The sequence below is a fragment of the Dunckerocampus dactyliophorus genome, chromosome 7 (genome assembly GCF_027744805.1).
Source record: "Dunckerocampus dactyliophorus isolate RoL2022-P2 chromosome 7, RoL_Ddac_1.1, whole genome shotgun sequence".
NCBI classification, from domain to species: Eukaryota; Metazoa; Chordata; class Actinopteri; order Syngnathiformes; family Syngnathidae; genus Dunckerocampus; species Dunckerocampus dactyliophorus.
Window position 1 is genome coordinate 2,997,563 of NC_072825.1, and position 17,438 is coordinate 3,015,000.

At 41.8% G+C, this 17,438-nt stretch overlaps 2 protein-coding genes across 2 annotated transcripts in view; both read left to right on the forward strand.

Annotated features, from left to right (window-relative positions):
* The first annotated feature begins 47 nt into the window (after positions 1 to 47).
* On the forward strand, positions 48 to 9,681 carry LOC129184646 (uncharacterized). The gene is made up of 5 exons (XM_054780761.1): positions 48 to 2,022; positions 2,111 to 2,219; positions 3,143 to 3,228; positions 3,466 to 3,536; positions 6,908 to 9,681. The coding sequence occupies exons 1-5, from the start codon at positions 1,865 to 1,867 to the stop codon at positions 7,789 to 7,791; spliced, it is 1,308 nt and encodes a 435-aa protein (XP_054636736.1). The 5' UTR covers positions 48 to 1,864; the 3' UTR covers positions 7,792 to 9,681.
* A 5,001-nt stretch (positions 9,682 to 14,682) lies between these two features.
* LOC129185383 (aldehyde dehydrogenase, mitochondrial-like) overlaps positions 14,683 to 17,438 on the forward strand; it is a 22,433-nt gene continuing 19,677 nt past the window's right edge. The window contains exons 1-2 of the mRNA XM_054782369.1: positions 14,683 to 14,877; positions 17,283 to 17,387. Of these exons, the coding sequence (XP_054638344.1) occupies positions 14,761 to 14,877; positions 17,283 to 17,387 (222 nt within the window). The 5' untranslated portion in view covers positions 14,683 to 14,760. The remainder of the gene's footprint in view (positions 14,878 to 17,282; positions 17,388 to 17,438) is intronic.

The following is a 17,438-nucleotide window of genomic DNA, read 5'->3' on the forward strand; positions in this document are numbered from 1 at the left end:
CTCAGTTTCCGCCTGACTGTCTGCACAGGTAAAAACACCTGAGGAAGTCCAGTCTCTGTTGCGCTTTCCTCACCTGGTGCCAGATGTTTGTGGACCGGGTGAGGCCAGTTGCGATGTGAACACCAAGGAACTTGGTCATATCGAGTGCTCCGATTTATAGGAGATCCAGTGTCAGCTCCTTGGTTTTGGTTGTGTTCAGGGCCAGGTTATTGTCGTTATGGCGTCGTCAAAGGTGCTGGCTGTTGGCTGATCCCTTTAGCCTTAATCAGCCCCGCAATGGTGGTGTTGGCAGAGGGGACTGAGGACTCAGCCCTGTGGTACACCTGTCAGGTTGAGGGGGAGGTGTTGCGCTGCCCCATCCCGATGTTTTGGAGTCTGTTGCTGATGAGGTTTCTCCACGGTGGCCAAGAAGTGCAAAACAAATTACAATTACACCACCCGGCAGGGGAGTGTACCAAATCCCAGAGTTACAGGAAGTGATGTTTGGACCAATCAGCTCAGAGGAGTTGGTACATTCCTTTTCCGGTTAATGTTGGTGGCAGAGAAGTGCAAGACACTTTAGCAAAAACTAAAACAAATTACAATTACACCACCCGGGAGGGGATTGTACCACACCAGTCAGACAGGAAGCGGTAACATTTAGAGTTGTGGTGGGTGTTAATGGAGGACCTTGGCATCACGTTTTGCCCGTTTTGTGGCACACACGAGCTGCTTGACGTGATTTTGTTTCACATGTGGCCGATTGTTGGAGTTAAATGGTACTGACCAAGCGGCCTAGCCTAGCTCACAACCGCACATAGGATTTATTATTTTTGGCTCATGGTGAACGTACTTGTGGTGACCATAAAGGAGTAAGACCACCACTTACTCCACGTACTGCAAGTGGAACGTGCACTAAACCTGAGGCTACTCGTACGTACATCTGTGGCTTCATTCGTACGGCCGATGCACGTACGCAAGGTCAACGTTCGTCAAACTTGCAATAAAAGTACTGACCTTAGGTTCCATGCGGGCTTCGTGTGAAGGTCGTAAAAGCTCCGCACGAGCTGTACGTTGTGCGTACCAATCATGTGAGATGCGTACCGGAAACATGATTGGTTTTGCACATGCGCGAGACCTACTGTACGTCACTTCCTCCACTTGCAGTTTTTTTACGACAGAGCTTCTGTGATGTCACGTGGCGTGATCTAGTTTTTTCAAATCCGAGGCCATGGTTCTCAGTTGGAAAAGGGTGGATTGCACCCTCCGGGTTGGGAATGAGGTCCTGCCCCAGGTGGAGGAGTTCAAGTGTCTCAGGTCTTGTTCACAAGTGAGGGAAGGTTGGAGCGTGAGGTCGACAGGTGGATCAGCGCAGCGTCTGCAGTAATGCGGTCGCTGTACCGGACCATCGTGGTGAAGAGAGAGCTGAGCCGGAAAGCAAAGATCTCAATTTAGTGCGTAAGTTTGTTTTGCCACCTGAGAGTCTTGCGCCTGTAGAGTTTGTCTGACATGACAGAGAAACTCTGCGGCCAGTCTACAACTCGGAAAATCAGAACGTCATACACGCACCCTCCGTGCGTTTCTTGCATTTTAGCACGTAGACCGGCCGTAGGAGCCCGTACGATTGGTTGTGATCTAGCCTTTACTCTTGCAAAAAAAGCGCGGCTGCCAGGAGCAGGAGGGAGGTCTAAACTCCAAATTAGGAGAAAGTTCTGGGAATCCACATCGTTATCGTTTGGTCTTCTGTCTTGTCTTGTTTCCCAATATTCCACGACACCCCCCATCATCTTGGACTGCTGGTATGTTTGGAAGGTGATGACTTAAATGTGCAGGATATACTCTACACTAATTCTGTGTGTTTTTGGCAGCCGAGTGGGAGCCCATCATGACTGGTCACTCGTTCGTCTTGGGGGAACCCGTGCATTTTGTAGCAGAGACTGGAACCCTGCTGCCAGGCGAGAGGCTCTATGTTGACTCGTGCTACGTGACCAACTCCAAAGACCCAAAGGCCATGACCAGAGTGGATATCATCACCAATTACGGGTGTGTCTCTATATGTACGATATCATAGCATAGTGTACCTGCTCACTTGGTCTCCAATCATGAGTGCGCTTGTGTTGTGAATTTGCAGCTGTATGACGGACAGCTCGAGGGTTGCGAGCTCCTCCTACTTCTGGTCAAGGAAGGCTAACATGCTCAAGTTTTCAATCGATGCCTTTCTCTTCAGAGAACTTTCACAGGTAAGAGAAACTAATTTTGGGTAGGCCTTTTATTTTAAAAAAATAAATAAATAAATAAAATTGTAGTTCAGTATCTGTAGGGAAGCCCAGACGACCCGGTCTCTGGGCACCACCTCCAGTTTTAACAGGGGGACGTCGAGGTGTTTCCAGGACAACTGTGAGATATATTATACACATATTGTGTTCTATGGCTACAGAAACATGGAACCTACCTAAAGAAAGATTAGACTCCCGACTTTCAACAGAAAAAGAGCTCTGTTGTATGTTTGTCTTATTGTATTTACTACTGCCACCAGTAGAGGGTGTTATTGGCTAAGGGAGAAACTGCCCATCCTGATTGACAATCGTCTACAGCCAATCAACCTCCTTTGTGCCGTTTCCAGTTGTGGTCAATGGTCGCTAGCAAACTAGCTAACTGTGTGAGCTGCTCGCTAACCGCTAATAAACCATAGAAGAAGTAGAAGCTAAGCAGCTAAATGAATCTTCGGTTGAAGGAGTAGGACCAGGAGGAGGATGACGGCAGGAGCAATATGTTTAACAAGGCTACAGCAGAACAGTGGCAGGGCGAAGAGGCTTGGTCAGAGGAGTGAGTCATGAGTCCAACCTCGTAGGTTGATCATCACAATTCAAATTAAATGTGAACTTTGAGTGTTTTAAACAAGAGAAATGTGAGAGAATGTTGATGCCTGTCTGAGAAGTGTATAAAGTGTATAGTGAGGGCTTTGACAGCCTTAAAACATATATAATCATTGGGGGGAAAAAAGTTGACTACATGGCTGATTTCACTTATTGTAGGCTATTTTGGGAACCTATCCCTCACCATAAACAAGGGAGCGCTGCATATTTACTGAAGTAATTTGCCTTGCAATTACCAATTTTGACATGACTACATCAGTAAAGTGTGTGTGTGTGTGTGTGTGTAGGTGCTGTACCTCCACTGTTCAGTGTCAGTCGGTGTCACCACTTCCCCCACCGCCAAGTCGTGTAACTACAACAAAGCCACTGGCAGGTAAGTGCTACCACATTAAAAACACAACTTATGTCATTCCCGAACAAGCGCTGTTGGCGAAGCCACAATGATGAGGGAAGATATGTTTGGCGATGTCAAGGGAGTTGGGAGCACAGTCACTAAAAACTGTGCCGTATTGGACTGAGATCCTGTGGTGTCTGCAAGGGCGTCGAGGGGCCGAGGAGTTGCTGCGAAGTTGATGGATTGATTTGTAAAATATTCGTTTTGTGTGTCCAGGTGGGAGGAGCTGGAGGCACCACCCTCAATATGCTCCTGCTGTGATTCCGCATGTGGTGACCTGCAGGATGGTGAGTAGTCTAAATGTGGTCCTTCATCTGGTACTTTCCCAGCAAGTGTGCAGTATCTCCAGCTGGGCGACTCAAACATTTCAGTGAGTCAAAGGTCCATCGAGTCTCGTCAGTCAAGCCATGGTGGTTAAAATTAGGGGTGCCCGATAATTATCAGGCCGATGTGAGGGGAATTAGGACGTCATATCAAGAAATCCGATAACATCTAAAGCTCAGATAACCAATAATTAAAAAAAAAAACCACTCCAATGCATCCGAGGCCATGGTTCTCAGTGGGAAAAGGGTGGATTGCTCCGTCCGGGTTCCTGCCCCAGGTGGAGGACTTCAAGTATCTCGGGATCTTGTTCACAAGCGAGAGAAGGTTGGAGTGTGAGGTGGACAGGCGGATCGGCGCAGCGTCTGCAGTAATGTGGTCGCTGTACCAGACCGTCGTGACCTAGGACACGCTGGAGGGATTATGTCTCACAGCTGGTCTGGGAACGCCTTGGTGTCCTCCCAGTGGAACTGGAGGAGGCGGCCGGGGACGGGAAAGTCTGGTCTTCCCTATGAATATATCAATAAATCATGCTATGTCATGGTTGAATATGAACTATTATTAAAAAATATGCTTACTTCAAGGAAACGTGCACGTTTATGGAATTTCATCATCCACAATCCTTCTGAGACATGAACATACATTTTTCTCTTTTCTGTGCCTTCTAAAGATAAAAACAGATAAAGAGGCAGCTAAGAATGCACGTAGTGTGTGTGTGTGTGTGTGTGTGTGTGTGTGTAAATACTACGAAAATATTGCATGTATAAAGGATTCCTACTTTGCGTAAATGAACTTAAACGATAAACGAGGGATTACTGTACGCCTGCAAAGAATCCAAAACAAATATCTCCTGATTTTTGTTCTTTCATACGTCATAACAGCCTAGGGCATAGGACTTCTTTAGCAGCCAGCTAGTTGTTAGGTAAAGTTGTGCAGTTAACAATGACTATGTGTTTACTTTAGAGGAAGAAAAGGCAATATTGTATTTGGCTGTTTTTAACATTTACTTTACACTGCTAAGTCGAATGTTACACATGGAAAACACGAGCTAGCGCACACGTGTCGCATCGCAGACTTCACCAAAGTCTGCAACAATCAGCAATTTTAGATTATTTTTTGTTTTCTGTAATATTACCACTTAAAAAAAAATTTACTTTCTTGAATATTTCAACTTGGTGCGACTAAAAACGTTTCCCTATAAAATTATGACGTTCTCATAAAAAATGCCCTTTTTCCTCATTAGATTACATTTTTCTCTTAATATTTTGAATTTATTCTTGTAAAATTGCTGCAGATTTTTTTCCATTTTTGCTATTGTTTTTTCTTATTAAATTCTATTTTTTTAGAATGTGCTGTGGCCAATAAAAAAAAAACAAACCGCTGCACTTGGGACACCCGTGTGTTCCATATTTCACTTTTCAGACGAGACAAAAGGAAGAATAAAGTTAACGTTTGGTTAGTTGTCACATGTCTGAGATCAAAGTTGACTTATGTTTATATTTGTACCGCATGTTGAAAGTTTGTATTCCAATGTTGGCCAAAGTCACACACCAGGACACCCAGATCAGGAACGTGGGAATGAAATCCACTTTCAGTAATTCTCCAATGGACTTTGTGGCTGCAAGTTATTTTCGGACATTTATCGGACATCACCAGGTGGTCATTTGCTGCTTTTCTGCAATGACTGAAAACTAAGAATTAGTCACCATGCTCAGGGCAAAGGAAAACTTGAAAATGTGTCAATTTTATGCTTAAATGCTTAATTTAAACAAAAATGTGTAAAATTTGTTTAAAGGAACAGTGCACTTTTTTGGAATTTTGCCCACAATCCTTTTGTGAGACATGAACACACGTCTTTCTCTTTTCTGTGCCTTCTAAGGATATAAAAAGAGGGAGCTAAGAATGCACGTAATGGGGCACATCCATTCCACCTATAAAGCCGTCTGGAAAAACCTCCAAAAAGCGGCAACAAGGCCCCTTTTCCATATTGTGACCTACATATGAACTCGTTCAACACCAAAGACTTGTACGTTTTTATAAACTCCAACGCCTGATCCTAACAACGTACAGTATTTATACATCTTTTATGGGGGTTTTTTGTGCGACAGGCAAAAAGAAGTGGTTACACAACTCTACACGAATGCATTTCACTTCAAGAGCAATTTTAAGTCATAAAAACGGCCACTAGGTGGCAGAAGTGCATTTGATAAGAGCTCAGCAGAGATGATGTGGATTGAAGAATCACACATGACGGCAAGGAGGAAGTGAGAGCGCGTGGAGGAGTGTAGCGTGCAGAAGGTTACGCATTGTAGGGACATTTTAACACACGCACACACACAGTTTAGTTCCAAATGTGAAAATAGTAAATACTTCATGGTGTTATATTTGTAAATAATTGTTATTTTGATGTCAAATAAATGTTATGTTGGTGTAGTGGTTTAGATATTTGAGGTGTCACTAAAGCAAAAAATATGTGTGAAAGTGAAAGTTATGCTTGAAATGTATTTTTTCACAAAAAGCTGTTTTTCTCCCTATTTTAGTTGGAAACTGATATTTTCCTGAAACCTACCTATGTTCTACTGCTGATTACTAACGAACGGAAAAAGGCAGAAACTTTGTTTTTCTCTGATGAAAGACGAGTAATGTTTCTTTCGGTAGGTTCCATGTTTATATCGCCATAGAACACAATATTCTGTGTGCCTTCAAAGATCAGTCAAAATGGTCTAAAATGGCCGCTACTGAAGGGGCTGTCCTTTGACAAATGGCTGGGATTGAATGAGTTAACCAAACTACAGCCACGTTGTTGTTGTTGTTATTAACGTAACATTGCCGAAGAAGGACTTTACTGGCGTAGTGACACCTCGCCACACCACACCAGCTAGCGACTAGCTTCACCACACACTAGCGAAAGGTAACGCTACATATCGGAGTTGCTGCCACTGCTGCTGTGTTTTGGTTTTTGATGCTAGGTGTAGCGTTCCTTTCTATGTTGCTATGTGAAATCAATGCACCCAGGAAGGAGGTTCCCAAAATACTACAAGTATTACATGTTATCATGGATGTACCTGTTACTACACGCTCACAGCATGGATAGAAAACCAGAAAACCTTATGGGAGCTTTTTGGAGGTCTTTTAATAGACGGAATAGGTTATTTACTTGCATTCATTAGCTGCCTCTTTTTATATCTTTAGAACACACAGAAAAGAAAAAGGCGTGTGTTCATGAGGATAGGCAAAATTCCCCAAAAAAGTGCACTTTTCCCTTTTTTAAAAAGTAAACATTGGTCACCATGTTGGGGTTTTGAAAGTTGACAAGGTCTGTTTGTTTTTCCCCCAGCTGTGAAGAACATAGTCAGCAGTCCTGGCTGGCTCACTCGCCGAAACCGTGAAGGGAGGCCAAGCATGAAGGAGAGATCCTTTCAGTCAGAGGAGGGGGGGCAATGGATCGACCAGGAAGAGAAAATAAAACCCAAAGACACTTCCCCAGTGGAGACAGAGACGGACCATAAGAAGACGGTGGAGGTTTCTGATGCCACCGATGCTTGTATGAACGTCTCGTGCAGTGCCAACAGTTCACTCGATCCACACAATTCCAGCTTTGCTGGTCGTCTTGGGTCTGCTGAGAACGTGACCACAAACGTGATCCCCGTGACTGAACCGTGCTTAAATGGTGTTAACAACAGTTGCCCAGCCACAGATGGTACACTCAAGGGCACAAGAAGTCACAACGAAACTGAAAGGCAGTCTTCTGGGTCTGTGGGGAGTCCACTTGTGTTCCATACGTTAAAATCTACTGATGGAATCTTGGACAGACAATTGGAAAGGCAAACGGGCGATTACGCTAGCAGTGAAGGACTTGACAGAGTGGAACACATGCTTCAAAGTCGACAGATCAGAGGGTTGGATTTGGACCAATTTGCCCAATTCAGAGGCCCAATGTGTGTGGAAGGGTCCCTTGACGGGTCTAATTGTAACTCTGGAGTTGAAGGAGGTGAAGCTCTCCGTCACGGTCAGTTTGCTGTAGTAGTCAACACACGTAAAGAATCGGATCAGTACTCGGGTGTCGGGCCAGACCGTGTTGTTTCAGAGGAAGTGCTTGACGAGCCCCAACACGCTGCTGCGATGATAGTTACGAGTACAAGCCACACGTCACATGACCACGGGTGGGGCTCGCAAAGTTTGGACTTTACCAACTTGGACTTGACCATGCGCAACATCTAGGGAAATGCAAACAATGCATACATTCTTTGCACTTCTGAAAACACATTCGACGCCAGGAAGTTGTGTTGTGTAAAGCAATCCTCCACCAATAAATCCCTCCCTAATTCTGTTTTATATATTTCTTTTAATTCTGCAAGTTGACCCTGAAGTCTGAACTGATATGCAGCATATCCACATACCTGTAACACACAGTGGCGCCAAAAAGTGTTTGCCACCTTCCTGATTTCTTCTTGTTTTCATGTTTGTCACACTTAAACGTTTCAGATCATCAAACAAATGTAAATATTAGTCAAGGACAACGCAACGCAACACTTTATGCAGCTTTTAAATGAAACTTTTCATTAAGTGAGAAAAAAAATCCAAAGCTACATGGCCCTGTGTGGGGGAAAAGTAAGATCAGGACTTTGGCAGTCATCCCCTTTGATGATTTAAAACATGACTGAAACTTCTTTCCTAGGCGCATTGATTGGGATGGCTGTCTTCCAGCACAAGACTTGTGCTCCAGTCCTCAGGTAAAAAATACTGACCGCAAACGAGCATCTTGTTGAGTCTTGGTGGCCAAATTGAGAGCCAGTAGTATCCACTCTTCCGTCTGTCCCGATGCAGTGGTTTGAGGTGTTGTTAGTCCGCCACATAAATACTACTGATACTTTTAGCTGCTACAATAACAATATCGCTGTAGCTTGGTTAAAGGTCAGTTATGGAAATGGAACACTGTTGGCGTTTTTTGAGGTTTTTTTAGGGCTTTATCGTAATAGGTGCCTCCTGTGACGTGTAATGTTAGCTAGCTCATGCTAACTCCTTTTCTTTCATGAGAACGCACAGAAAAGGGAAAGAAATGTGTTCATGTTTCACATAAGGATTGTGGATGATGGGCAAAATTACAAAAAAGTGCACTTTTCTTTTCAGTTTCTTTCTTCAGGAGTGTGTTACACATAGAAACACACGTCATACGACATACGTCAGGATGGCCCCCCACCACCTGCACATGCTAAAACGGACACCTGACCTGAGGTTGGGACTTGGAGGACTCGCTCCTGTACCCGTGTGGAAGACGAGTCCCCGCCGCTGTGTGTCATTCTTCTGGGTACATTTCACGAAAGCTGTTTACTTTGGAAAAGCTCATGAAAACACATTTCCACAAGCTTAGCATGTGACGAGCTGTCGTCAACTATTTTTCATTCTCACGATAAGGAATGAAGAAGTGAACGTCAACACAATACCGGTCGCATACTTTTATCTCGTCACACATATGCAAGTGCCAACAGGGCAGATGGGTGATCCTGGTGCATTTTTATGATATTCTAAATTGTTTTCAAACAAATTGTGGTTAATATGTGCATAAATAATAAGCTATATATGTATCTATGTAGCATATACAGTATATCCATTCATACGACACACTACAGGTCAATAGTTTTGGAACTATTGGGGACAAAGTGTTAAGATGGTCTGTCTCTCTTCCATTGTTCATTCTTTTTTTCTCACCATTTTTGTAGCAACAAATGACTTTCTCCAGGACAATGCTGTTCAACTAATGTTGACGAGGGTATAGTACCACAGTGTGTCCTTATGCAGACAGAGGAGGTAGTAAGTTCTCCAGAATGTGGAACACCTGCAGGAATGAGTGGCACCAACTGCCAAGGCTTGATTTGATCATCCTCCATTTCTGCACAACAGCTTTAAATTGTTGACCCATTTTGTGGTCCCTGAAACAGTCTCATTGTGAAATACACATTTTTCACTTTTGGCTAACCTTACCTTTTTTTTTTTAACCTCTGCCACTTCAACCACTTACCTTTGTACCACTCAAGCTATTCATTGGACTTGAACCACTTGAATTTCAATAAATAACTGGAAAAATTGGGGTGTTCTAAAACTTACATAAAATTGTTTTCAGTCATTTAACAACGTGTTAAAGTTGTTAACACTCATTTTTACGATATGGCGGCTTTTATTTTGCCGTGGCGCTGCGCCACAATCAATTACAAGTAGCGGCAACCCTGTTCACATCGGTTTTCCAAATTGCTTTGTGACGTACCTCTTCTTTACGAACAATATCGCTGATATTGTTGATATGCTGGTGGTGTACTGCGTAGCTACCAAGGAACATATTAGCAGGAAAAATAGGAAGTGACTTACGGCCATCATTTCCATCTGCGGGCCGGTACGGAAAATTTTGTCCCACGAAGTTTGACGATCTGACGAGGTGAATGGCGCCTTTTTGAAATGTGAACAAGCTTACTCCGTCTCCTCGAGTGTTCCAGCAAAGGCCTTCAACACAACGAGCAGGCATAATATAATAAAATACATAACGTCCCATACCATCCCATTCTGTTCCTCTTGTCTGGGTCGTGGGGGCAGCAGTCTCAGTAGGGAAGTCCAGACTTCCCGGTCCCCGGCCACCTCTTCCAGTTCCAGTGTGAGACATAATCCTTCCAGTGTGTCATAGGTCTGCCCTGGGGCCTTCTCCCGGCTGGGCCTGCCTGCAACGCCTCACCAGGGAGGCGTCCGGGAGGCATCTAGCCTGATGAATTTATGTCAAAATGCTAAATATTTAGGTATTCGAGCACACATCTAACACAGGAAATATGCCTTTTAATGTTCTTTTTCACGGCGGAAATAACAAAATTAACATGAGCACTTGAATTTACCAAAAGATGGCGACGTGACTAACACTGTTGTCTGGCACTGGCTGGGCACTGAGCCTGTTTTTCCAGCAAACCCAGATCAACCCAAACCACCTAGTCTGGCAGCCCAGTCTTACCTAGACACTTGCAAGTCTTCTATGCCCTCTTTTATTCTCGCTTACGGTTTTGAGTCCAGTCCTCAACGTGTAGGCTGTCACTTCTCAAACTCTTATTTCCTTTTTTCCATTTTCAACTCTCTTGTTTCTTCTTTTCTATTTCACCTCTTCTTTCTTATCTTAACCTCATTTTGTATTTTGAACCTGGTCTGGTGTTTAACACCAACTGGACTGCAAATATTCCATGACAATACCATACTTCAAAGTTCCACTTTCACGCAGCGTCCAAGTTCCTGTCTGCGTTGGGCGGATTTACAAGTTTTTATTACATCATACGCCTAAGCCAACCCGGCACATACACACAACTCCCGTCCTGGGGGAGTCCTGGGCATTACGTCACAGGGGTTACGCCTCCAATCAAGAAATAAAAACAGCAAATTTCAAGTGTTGACCGTTTTTTTTTTATCAAAACACACAACTCGCTATAGTCCTTGACACTGCACATTATTTACAGGTAAAAATATAAACATAAAGGTGCAAAAATGTCAAAATTATGGTGCAAAATGCAAAACATTTTTGAACATAAAGATCGCACGTGGCAGGCTTCGGGTTTGTGGGCAGCTCATAGCGAGGGGAGCATGATCCATCATAACCATTGTTTTTTGACAGAAAGATAAAAACAAAAACAGCAGAACCAGAACACAGTTGCACAATAAATGTTACTTCTTTCGTGACTATAGCTTTACCATGAAACTAGTTTGCTGCCACACACCCAAATGAGAAGGGGAGCGTGGTGATAGCTTGCTACTGCCTAATGAATGAGAGGCTTTGGACATTAGCAAGCTAGCATGCTAACGTTAACAGCAGGCTTGTATTGACCCCCAAAACTGTGCTGTGAACATGAAATTAACAAATACAACTTACGGGTGTCCACGCAGGTCTCACGTATGCCTGGGTCTCCCAAAACTTTGTCATGCTCCTCAAAATAAGGCATTAATCTCCTCCGACCACTGCCACTCCTGCCTAGGTCATTCTTTTGGTCTAGATGCAGTCCAGTATTGGCTGGGTTCTTGTCGCATGACGTTGGAAAAGCAAAGCTCTGAGAACCAGCTCCGAAAAAGCTCTGAACCAGTCAGAGTGGAAAAGGGGTAAGTGACTGGTTGGGAGAGGGTTCCGACTAGGTTTGGTTTTCCATTGTCTTGGGTGCTGAACTGGAGCTGTTCAACTCCAAAAGCTCGCTGGGCTGAGTGATGCATAATGAAGCGGGGGAGGTGTTAACTCAAGTAAATAATACACACCCGTTACCTCCGCTTCAGCTTGTTTTTTTTTTGTAAATATGAGAGCCAGAGCAGTCTTTCATCTAGTCAGCAAGTGCTATGACTGAAATGTCTGAAAATATTCTGTACCACCGACCACAACATCCGTCAAACAGTACAGTCAGGGATGTGGAGTATTATTAACATTGAAAGTTGTTTGCACACATCTTTGTATTAAATCACTATTTGTTGCGAAGGAGTGTGTTTCCACCACATGAACACTATGAGTCCAATGTTTTAGAAGACATGAATTTGTCTGGAGGAAAAAGCTCTATTTTGAAATGTTAAGATGGTCTGTCTCTCTTCTATTGCTCATTGCCTTTTTTCTTGCCATTTTTGTAGCAACAAATGACTTTTTCCAGTCCAATGCTGTTCAACTGATGCTCACGAGGGTATGCCTGTAGTACCACAGCGTGTTCTTAATCACACAGAGAACTTGGCATACCTGCAGGAATGAGTGGCACCAACTGCCAAGGCTTGATCAACCTCCATTTCTGCACAACAGCTTCAAATTGTTGACCCATTTTGTGGTCCCTGAAACAGTCTCATTCTGAAATACACATTATTTTTCACTTTTGGCTAACCTTACCCGTTTTTTTTAACCTCTACCACTTCACCGCTTACCTTTGTACCACCACAAGCTATTAGTTGGACTTGAACCACTTCAATAAATAACTGGAAAAATTGGGAATGTTCTAAAAACTTTTGACCGGCAGTGTATAAGTCACCATCTAGGTTTATTCCTTTAATCCACACTCATATTACGTTTAGTTCATGTCTTTTAGGGTTATTTCTAGCATACAATCATGAATTGTATTTTATTTTGGAGAGCAGGAAGTCTGTCATCTCCGTGACGGAGCTGTGTTTGGTCGCTGCTTTATGGTAACGTTCAAGAACAAAAGAACAGATATTCTTTACTTGACTATTACACAAAATAATAGCTGTATGGATTTTTTAAATTATTGGTTGCCAGGTACTTTGTCAATGGCTGACAGAGAATGAGTAATCTTCAAAATAAAAGCTCCAGGCAAGTCATTCCTTTTCATCTGGATGTTTGACAAAATAAACATGATTTACAAGAAAACAGTAAATTTACGATAAAAAGTAAATTTTCAACTTTTTTATTAAATTTACAAGAATAAATTTGTAAATTTATGAGGAAAAGTCATAAATTTATGAGGAAAAGTCATAAATTTACGAGAAAAAAGTTGCAAATTTACGAGAAAAAAGTTGCAAATTTACGAGAAAAAAGTCGTAAATTTATGAGAAAAAGTTGTAAATGTATGAGAGTAAAGTCGTAAATTTACAAGAATAAAATCGTAAATTTCTGAGAGAAAAGTCAGAAATTTATGAGAATAAAGTCGTAAATTTACGAGAATAAAGTCATAAATTTCTGAGAAAAAAAGTCAGTAATTTATGAGAATAAAGTCGTAAATTTACAAGAAAAAAGTGTAAAATTTACAAGGAAAAAGTCCTACATTTATGAGAAAAAAGTTGTAAATTTGCGAGAATAAAGTTGTAAATTTCTGAGAAAAAAGTAGTAATTTTCTGAGAATAAAGTCGGAAATTTACGAGAAAAGTCATGCATTTATGAGAAAAAAGTCAGAAATTTATGAAAGTAAAGTCGAAAATTTACAAGGAAAAAGACAATTTATGAGAAAAAAATTGTACATTTACGAGAATAAAGTTGTAAATTTATGAGAAAAAAAGTCATACATTTATGAGAATAAAGTCGGAAATTTACAAGAAAAAAGTCGTAAATGTACGAGAATATAGTCGTAAATTTACGAGAAAAAGAGTTGAAAGTTTACGAGAAAAAGAGTTGAAAATTTACGAGGAAAAAGTTGTAAATTGACGAAAATAAAGTTGTTAATTTATGAGAAAAAAGCCGTAAATGTATGAGAATGAAAGTCATCGGTATGAAAAGGGGTACTTATGTGACCTTTGGTCTTGGGCATGTGGAGGGGTGGGGTAAGGAAGGCGGAAGTGAGAAGCGCTAGCTAGACATCCTAATCTGCTGTGTTTTGCTGCCACGTTATAAATAAAAGGAAAGTTTCCTCCCTTCCTGAAGAGCTATGCTCTATATTCCCTCTGACACGTATGACACCATCACACCTCATATTCACACTTTATTCTCATACATTTAACACTTTTTTTCCTCGTAAATTTACCACTTTATTCTGGCAAATTTACAACTTATTTCTCGTAAAATTTATGACAATTTTCTCCTAAATTTATGACTTTTTTCTCGTAAATTTACCACCTTTTTCTCCTAAATTTACAACTTGTTTTCTACTAAATTCATGATGTTATTCTGGAAATCTCAGATTATTTTTTTTCCAGTGTGGTCCTAATACTCCGTCATATTTCTGCTACTCCTAAATAGCATTATTTTAGTTTTACCTCGCTTCAGAAATAATCTGTTTTTACCAAACCATCTTTTTAGTATTGTCATTATTTATTAGCTCTTGCGTCCAGATCGTCTGCAAATAATTCTAGCTTTATGACTGAATGAATGAATTTGACATTGGCTAATATTGTTTATTTATTATTGTTTATTTTGATTTATTTGAACATTTCCTTTCACATCACATATCTCAATTCACAATTCCACATGTTCAAAAGGAGTACTATTGTAGAATTTTATAAATATAACTTTGCCTAAAATGTTTAATTATGGTTACAATCATAATGAACAAATTAAAAAAAAAACTAAATCTAAAAAAAAAGAAATCATACAATACCGGTATTTGGCATTGGGCTGATAACAAACTGCAGTACAGTCCAAAGGTAACAGAAGACGACGTAGAAAGGGGGCGGGGCAAACAGGATTAGCATCCACAGCGAGTCCACAAGTAGGTCGTTCACTTGCGCGATCGAGGCTCCGCTGCAGGTTGGCTAGTCATTATGATCCGTGCTTTGATATTGAGGACTCTTCCGCGGCTGAACGCTGTGTCGGCATGCCGCTACTCGGTCGCCGCCATACCCGCACCGAACGCCCAGCCGGAGGTCCACTTTAACAAGGTACCGTAGCGCCCATGTGTGCACTCATCAAGTGTCCTCCACGAGAGACTAGACCTCATTTAACAACACAGCATGAGGCCAGTAACTTCCGTGTGTCGGTGGTAGACGCGCGTGCGTGCGTTTATGACACACAAGTGAACACTGATTTGAAATAACAGTCAATTTAGATCACGCAGACGTCGTTGTGCAGCTAATAAATCGCTACACCGATGAACAGATAACGTTAGAATGCGCCACCAAGTCATCTGGAGTTTATTTTTCACGGTTCTGATTGGCCAAAGTGCGCATGACAGCTGGTGGATGTGTTTTGATGTGGACAGACATTTTTTTTTCCCCCAAATCCGCTACTGTGGATGGACATTTATGATAAGGCACCTGCACGCCTGGTTTGCGTTCTGCTTGGCAGCTGACATTGTGAGATATACGGGGAAAAAAATGCTCTCTGAAATACAAAATGCAGATGGGCATTGATGTTTGACAAGAATACAGTAAGCCCTCTCCACTTGGCGCTTTACTCTGTCACGCTTTTTCCAAAATAAAGTAAAAGAAAGAATAAATCATGCTGTTTTGTGGTTGAATAGGGTCAGTGGCTGTTCGATTGGGGTGGCCAAGGTGAGACCATTACTCACATAGAGGTGGCAATAAGTTGATACCTGAATTGTCTAGCTGGCCGGAAAGTGACCAATGGTGGCCACCCTGTAGCTCGGCCACTGAATAGGGTCCATTATTAGTAAAAAATAAAAATAAAAAAGCATAGTTAAGGTAATGTTCCGTACGTTTTGCCTAAATGAAGCAGTTTCCAGCATAACAATGGCTGCACTGTATATATCAGAGATGCAGACATATTTTTTCCCAAGCAGATATTGATAACTTTCTTCTTCTCAAGACAGATATGGTTCTGATAGCCGATAACTTTTTACTTTATACTTTTAAAAATTTGTATGTAAGTGTAGTTTGTGCTCACGTGGAGGTAAGAAGGACTGGAAGAAATTCGGATTTGTTGATTTGTCCTAATGAAACATCATGACATTACTACTAATTTGGTTACAGCTAGCATGCGAAGTGTCTCTGAATGTTTGTTTACAAGTGAGCTCAGGGGAAGTTACAACAGGCTGTTAACGTCACAGGCAAGAGGAAAAAAAGAAAAAAGCAGCGCTTGTTTTGCTCACCTGCACAGTACAGGTAATCTCGCTTCATTGGAATATATATATATTTTTTTAAGTAACGGTTATCTGAGCTATTTTTAACGTTATCAGAGTTATCCTTGTGACGTCATGATTCCCTCATGTCAGTCCGCTAGTTATCATGCACCCATCAATCCATCTTCTATGCCGCCTGTTCTTACTAGGGTGGCGGGGGTATGCTGGAGCCTATCCCAGCTGACTTTGGGCGAGAGGCAGGGTACACCCTGGACTGGTCACCAGCCAATGGCAGGACACATATAGACAAACAACCATTTACCAGATCGCCAGAACAACAGTCATCTCCCCTAGTAGAGGAACACATTTACAGCTACACACACAAGCATAAGTCTTATTTATGTCTTATTTTCTCTTATTATGTCTACTATATTGGGTAATAGGAGTGTCAAGGTGACTATGGGGGTATTATTTCATGTGTAGAGAGCTCTTATCATTTTGAAAACTGTATTTAGAAGGTCGCAAACAGGTTTTCTATGCTGTAACTATGAAAATATTCCATTCATAAATAACGAATCCTACTTTACAGAGATTCAGCTAACAAGGTTGGGTCTGGAACTAATTAACCGCCATAAACGAGGGTTTCTTGTATTCAGTTTGTTTGGGTTGAAATCAGCTGTGCTTAAACGGAAAAAGATGAAAGGAAAACATCCACATTTTGTCCAAAAACAATGCCTTTTAATTTTTACGGGATTATTGTGCCTGTAATAATTCAAACCTGGAAAAAAAAGCCTGTTGTCCCGGCGATCAAGTCTGGTGCTTGTGTGTCTCACCCAACATGACGGTAACATTGCTGACACCTAGTGGTGAGTGTACAATACTACATATCAGCGTCTTTGAATGCATCTTCTGAATGCCTTATATTTGTATTTTACTTCATTTAGCCATTTTTAGGCTTGAAAATGCTTCAAATTGGCTTAAATGTTCACATTTATTAATTCTAGGTTGTATTCAACCACGCAGCACAGCTTGATTAATATATTTTGTAAAAACCATGCTACAGTGAAGCTGAGAAATTTGGAGTGCAAAGTTGTGAGGGATGACATATTTGAGCATATTGTATATTATATTGTATCATATTTGTATGTTTGATCATTTTTTAATACTTACAATTCGATTCCGGCTCCGGACAGCAGGACAAGTGTGAGAAAAGGAATCAATGAATAAATGAAGTGCAGTCCATGATGTTTTCCTTTCTGTCTGTAGCTGTTCATCAACAACCAATGGCAGGATGCAGCGAGTGGAAAAACCTTCCCCACTGTCAACCCCGCGACTGGGGAGGTCATCTGCCACGTGGCTGAGGCCAGCGAGGTAAACGCAGATTTGCTTTGGCTTTCACACGCACTCATGAACTGAAACTGG

What these genes read in the sequence shown, in the direction of transcription:
- LOC129184646 (XM_054780761.1), top strand. Translation starts at nt 1,865, where the DNA reads ATGACTGGTCACTCGTTCGTCTTGGGGGAACCCGTGCATTTTGTAGCA. An exon ending in GATATCATCACCAATTACGG is followed by an intron (nt 2,023 to 2,110) that starts GTGTGTCTCTAT and finishes GTGAATTTGCAG; the next exon opens with CTGTATGACGGACAGCTCGA. An exon ending in TACAACAAAGCCACTGGCAG is followed by an intron (nt 3,229 to 3,465) that starts GTAAGTGCTACC and finishes TTGTGTGTCCAG; the next exon opens with GTGGGAGGAGCTGGAGGCAC.